The sequence below is a fragment of the Nesoenas mayeri genome, assembly GCF_963082525.1.
Source record: "Nesoenas mayeri genome assembly, chromosome: 5".
In the NCBI taxonomy this organism is placed as follows: Eukaryota; Metazoa; Chordata; class Aves; order Columbiformes; family Columbidae; genus Nesoenas; species Nesoenas mayeri.
Genome location: NC_137548.1, coordinates 29,883,202 through 29,889,728, shown reverse-complemented (window position 1 = coordinate 29,889,728; position 6,527 = coordinate 29,883,202). Strand labels below are relative to the sequence as shown.

General features: G+C 37.3%; 1 protein-coding gene across 6 annotated transcripts in view; it reads right to left on the bottom strand.

Moving 5' to 3' along the window:
* Window positions 1–3,247: 3,247 nt before the first annotated feature.
* Window positions 3,248–6,527, bottom strand: part of STRN3 (striatin 3) — a 64,216-nt gene continuing 60,936 nt past the window's right edge. For 4 of the 6 annotated variants that reach the window (XM_080345357.1, XM_080345359.1, XM_080345360.1 and 1 more), the window contains one exon: window positions 3,248–6,475. In XM_080345357.1, the coding sequence (XP_080201483.1) occupies window positions 6,306–6,475 (170 nt within the window). In that variant the 3' untranslated portion in view covers window positions 3,248–6,305. The remainder of the gene's footprint in view (window positions 6,476–6,527) is intronic. The other 2 variants (XR_013922186.1, XM_080345358.1) reach the window with 2 other exon arrangements.

Here is a 6,527-nt window from a genome sequence, read left to right as displayed (position 1 = left end):
CTTTAAAAAGCCAATGAGGCCTGTCACCAGACAGTCTCAAAAAGCACAGGACCCCTTAGCCAACCCTCCTCCTTTCATGAGGGAAAAACACATCCCCTTGGGCACTGGCTGTTCATGAGCAAACCCCAGCAGCTCTCAGGCTAAGTGTGGGGGTGCCCAGCTGCAGTTGGTTGCTCCCCCTGCCCAGCTCCAGACTCACCAGGCTGGCCGCCAGAGGAGAAGTATCAGCTCCCTGCAGTCCCACCGCAATCCCAGCTGCAGGTGCAGGCCAGGGAGAAGCCTCAGGAAACACCTCAGGGGTATGTGACCAACCACAGACAACAAGCAGCTCTCCCTCTCCACAGACAAGGCTGCAAGCGGAGGGCACAAGGTCTCTCCCAGCCTGCCTCCTCACAGCTTGCTGCTGGACTCCAGATGCTCTGCTGCCACGCCAGGATCAGCCACTATGGCTGGCTCCACTGGCACCACCAGCTGCGCCTCCTCAGCTCTGCCCCACCCCCAGCAGGTGTGGCACATAACAGTCATCTTCTCGGCTCCAGTTCACGTGGACACAGATGGCTGTAAGTAACACATGGATTCATGATCTAACGTTTATATGAGCTACTCTTTCCTCCTTCAGGTTTCTCAAAGCCTCTGGAGCTTTCCAGAAAAGCCGAGTTGAGAGACAAAAGCAGACGGGAGGAGGAAGTCAGTCAGCTAGCACTAGTGAATGCTTAAGACTGAATAGAGTTAAAAGTCTTGAAAATATTATCAAAAATGTTCAGCTACAAAAACCTCCTATTTGAAAACAGTTTTAAAAAAAAAAGGTCACATAGCCAATCATATTTATTGCCAGATTTATTGCTCTGAGGACAGAGCTGCAACTCATCCTCTCATGGCAGTATTCTCCCTTCAGGTTAAAGGGTCTTCAAAACATCCAAGTCAAAGACATCGCAAAAGCAAATACTCCTTGATCGACAAGTGAAATATTTATTCTAAAGGGTCCTCTACTCTGAGTAGAATGGAGCATTTCGCCTTAAGAGGTTATAAATCTCACTGCGTATCTTCTGTGACAGAAATGAACAATTCTACAAGCCACATATTAAGCTAGTGTTACCTTTATCTGTGACCACCGCTTTTCAAAGGATTAATGCCATTTGTAAAGAATAGGGCAATATCAATACTTTTGAACTTTGCTAAAACAGATACAGCTCCCAGTAATACTCAGTTTAAAGGAGACAGCCTTTAACCCACACAGCTAGCACAAGATCATTATTAAATTCCTACCTGTAGCCTCAGTTTTACTAATATATATTTATAAATAAATTCACAGCACTGATCCTTTAGTTTAGAAAGTTTAAAATTCTGTAATAAATCCACTAACTTGGATCAATTTAAAAGGAGAGCATCAGAAGTCCCACAGCACTGGTAAGATTTATATAACAGAACACTACAGATATTCCCCATGTAACTGAATACAACTGTGTATGTTGTTTGCCTATAAAGATATTAAATGGCTAAAGCTGCTACTTGCTATTTGCTTGAGGCCAGTAGCCAACAACCTCAATAGCTTAGATTCCCAGCAGAGAATAAAGTGGAGCCATATGCTTGTAGGAATCCATTCTCTCCTCCAGCTAAGACAACACTAAATCAGAGATTTAGTGTTATTCTGACAGTTACATTATAGCACTACATACAATCAAAGTCAGAATTCTTCTACTGCCAGATTAAATGCCCTCACACTGCTCCTAGACACTGCTGGGGTGCTAGGGTGGCTGAGGGTCGGCTGACAGTTGGCCTCCCCAGTTATTTTGCTTCAGGAAAACTAGATCAAATCAGCTGGGACACTGGATGTGACCTTCCAGGAAGAAATATTAGCAAATAAGAAATTCAGGATGTATGGGAATTAATAAATAGAAGATCTCCTAATAAGGTTCTAGATCACAAAAGAACAGGCCTGACATCTGTTCAGTTTGATGTGCAGCTAAAGAAATCAAACCATAGTGAAAGTACACATCAACAACTTTCAATTCACTTTCTGTAGCAGAGATATTCACAGCACTGAAATCAGAGGCTCAGTGATTCTTGAAAACAAGAACCTTATGACCTAGGCTACCTCACATTGCCCTCTTTTCGTTCCTAGGGATGCCAGCAGAGTTAAATTAACTTCCTTAAAATCTGCAAGTATTAAAAAAAAAAAAAAAAAGTAGTATTTTGTTATACATGCACTTTCAGAAAGTTTAGATGATTTCTCCTATGGGGGGCTGTTAAGAAGGAGGACTAAAAAGCAAGCATGTTGTTTTCCATTATTAAGTCAGTCAAAATCTGATTTTATGTTAAAATTAGAAAGCAAAGTGCTGTATTTTTATGACATCTATAACGCTTTGTAGCTTGAACTATTCATTTTGAAAAAAATCTAATAATATAAGCGATTTAGTCTGCATAGGACTCAAGGATGTGTATGCTCCAAGTACCAACAGAGCAAGAATTAAATATGGAACTTAAACCTCCATTCATGCTCACCTCAGATGTAGCATTTAAACATAATTCTGGCACCTTCTCTTTTTGTATTTTTTTCTTTTAAAAAAGTTATTAAAAATAAATACATATATATATATACACACACTGCAGTGAAAGCAAGACGCAAAAGGTAAAGTCAGTCATATTTTCATAGCATGTACCTTATCTGGGAAGAGAAAGAGTTACACTTGTTTTCCCAGCAGGATTCATGTAGACCATCTGATCTGTGTGTTTAGCCTCTCTGCAAAAAGATCAGTTGCTCTGCTGAGACGCATTTGTTTGAGACACGTTTTATGTGATATGGTAGCCAGAAGGAATTGCAGTCAGCACTGTGTGACCAAGAAGCTTTCCAGTGATTTGAGATGGGAAGTGCTAGAGAAGCATATAACACTAACAGTATGCCAGGACAGAGAGTGCTAGCAGTTTTGTAATAAATCAGTTAGTATAGAATAAGGGAAATGGACAGCCTCTGACAAGGTATCCTCAAGACCACAGAGTTTTTTCCACTAGGAAAATCTACCAGTTATCTCCTGGCAAATAAATTCTTCTTTAGGATTTCTAAATTAGGGAAGGGCTTCTTACACCATTTTTCAGATGTATTTGATACTTATGCAGACAAGATGCTGGACTACACTCACCAATCATCTGCTTAAAACAGGTTCTACAACAAAAAGCACGATGGGGAATAAGTCTGTTAATGCTAAATGTATTATTAAACACATTTAGATATCTTTCCACACAGGTTCTGAGCCCAAGTCCTTTGGGTCTTACTTACAAAAGAGAAGTAAATCAGTCCTTTCATAGGTTGAGGTGATTTTGCTAAATGAAAACATTTATTTCAGCACTATCATTTTTTTCCCCAATTGCCAGTACTACAGCTCTTCTGTTCTAAAAAAAAAAAAAAAAACCCAAATACGGTTTTTAGCATGTTATGACCCACAATAAACAAACTAAGACTGTATTAGAGACTATTGTCAATATTCAATAACAGAAGCCTCACTACAGCATTTGATCCGCTATCGAACAGTGAACTAAGATGACTGTTAAGATTTCAATTAAGGAAAATAAGCAAATATTTTTGGTTTTACCATTTCGATTTTAATACAATTAAAAAAAAAAAAAAGTAAATGTTATGCATGGCAATGTTTATTAAACAATCACATTTCATTTAAGCATTAAAATGCAGCAGTCTGGAAAAGCTGCCAGAAACAATGTTTGGCTTCAGAAAAGGCGATTATGAAATTACTTCCAACGAAATTACTTCCAATAAAATTCAAATACTCTCTTGTCTGTTGATTAGTTGAATGCTTTAGACTGGAAGGAACAAAAAGTGCAAATCAGCTGAATGTTACTTTCAAAAGTAAAGTCTTAGTGTCCTACAAGCAGTTACTGAAAGGCCTCACCTCAATCTTCATGATAAAGGACAAAATTCTCGAATTTCTATACAATTATAATTTACTGCAACATTTCAAACAATGTAACATTACTAAAACAAAATTAATTTCAGCATATAACTGCATTATCCTGCCTACCATGAGCACCTTTTATTCCCTTTGTTTTAAAAAAATCTAATTTGCTTGACATGAGATGGCATGAGATACATTCTCACTGCAAAACTGGAAACTTACATGGAACAATACAGTTACAACCACTTACAGGAACATGTTCCATCTGAAGGTAATTTATATCTAAACATAATACTTTGACATGAAAATCTAAGATCCATATTGTGGTATTCTGGTTCTGTTGATACACTTACAGGAAAGTGACTCATCACAGAGTAGCTCAATGTTGACCTGCAGCTTATTGGAGGACTTGTAAAGAAATGGACCCAGGTGAATACATATCGTTTGACATATGGTGAAATTTTAGACATTTAAAATGTTGGGGTTTTTTTAATTCAACACAATGATTCAATGGCAGCTAGCAATAAAAATAGTATCTTTCTGGCTCCTAAATCACTTGAGAATCACTTCCTATACAGAGTGAAAAACAGTGTGATTTCCATCTTATAAAGGCTCTAAGAATACATGAGCAATTTTCAAATCGGTCTTGTAAAAATTTTTAAAAATACTGTGGAAACATGTTCTTATATGTGGGTACTGCTGCTTGAAACTGAACAGTTGGTTGACATCCAGACAACTATTACAATTTTCAAAAAAAAAGCAGCTTATAAGCATAATAAACGGTCATTTTGCTAAAATTTAGACCTAATTTAGTAATTTGTAGAATGACACTTTCAAACTGTGCAACACAAAATAATGTAGCCAACAGTAACATACAGGTACACCATTTAATATTTATTATATGCATTTTATATACATTATTTTTCAACAGCTGTACTTTTGCTATGTGGTACAATCTTAAAAATTCGCTGATTCATAGTTTGTAAAACAGAAACCTTACAAAACTCATCAAAACTCGCAAACTGATCAGAAAAGTTTTGTGGAAGACTAGAAAAAATACTTTATTGTATTAATCATGCATTACACAAACAAAATCTTTAGTTACACCATAAACTGAAGCACATCTGAAAATAAAATAAAAGCAGGGAATAACTATAGTCAAAACACAGCAGATTTATGAATCTTGAATCAACTACTTTTGTCTTCTATTTGAAATGCAAATAAAAATAATTTTCACTCCGAAAGTTCTGAAACAAGATTGTTATTTGGAATCAACTCCATTCCAGGTCCTTAACCAGAGGAAAAATAATTTCTTGGTTTGCAACTTTAGAGTTATCAAATGTCCCATTTTCTCATCTACTTTAGACTGTTCAAAGAGTGCCATAATAGATATACAGGGCCCTTGAACACACTACATAAAAGGATATAAAGACCAACAAAAAGTGAAATAAATAACAATAGGCCATTAGCAAGATGGGTAATCCTTGATAAATAAACTCGTAAATACAGTAAGATGTACAAAATATCACATAGTGATAGGATGCCAAGATTAATTTTTTTTTTTAAGAGTTCATTCGGGGGTGTTAACCCCTCCGTGTTTCATCAGAACACATTTTACAGTCCTTTATTTATGAAGACAGTTATGCGATGATGATGAATTAGCATCCTTATGCAAGGACTTAGCTGAGCGGTATTAGGCAAAAGAAGGGAAGAGTGTGGTTACACGGCAGCGGGTCAGTGAGATCTCTGTGTTTTAGGGTTCTATAATGCAGAAAAACATTATCAATACAATCTTGAGCACTGTTGTGACAGGCTAAATATATAAAAAGACTTATAAAAACTAGAATTTTATCCAAACATTTTGTGCAACTAATGCTAAAATATTTTAAGTTAAATTTCCTTTTCTTTAAAGCAAAATAAAAGTTTAAAAGGGGAATCTGTGGCATTCAACTGATAAACAGAAGATTACTAAGAGATGAAAAGAAAGCTACTCTTGGAGCTCACTTCCCCCCACAAGAGCACCACATTCCTAACCCTAAGGCAGCACACAGAGTCCAAAATAAAAGTCTTTTGTAAAGTCAGACTCCACGTTTGCTTAAAGACACCTAAAGAACAGACATACGCTCAGTTCATATCCAGTCAAGGCTACAAATACTGGTTTTCTTTTTTGTATTTCTCCCCACCCCCCCTAATACAGTAATTACAGGTAAATGAATGAGCCTGACACTGTTCAAGATGTGGTGGCTTTTCACCAGCTTATACCTGCCCCACACAAGAGCCTTCACCCAGGCAGATCAGATGTAGTGTCTTATTGGTAACCTTATCATTGATGGCAGTGACGCATTCCCTCTTTTTTGTCCAAACAGACCTGCTGTTATGAGGCAGGTTTGTTCTGCTGTGTCACACGAACACTTTGGCAAGGGCATCAGCTCCTGCACTGGCAATATATGCTTTTGATGGATGAAATGCTACATCATAAATGGATTCATCCAGCTTTTTCCTATGAGCTGTTATTTCTTGCACACATGTCTTGCTGTCCAAATTCCATAACCTAACGGAACAATCATGGCCTGTTTAGGGAAAAAAAAAAAGAGAGAAGAGAAAAAAGAAAAAGGCAAGATT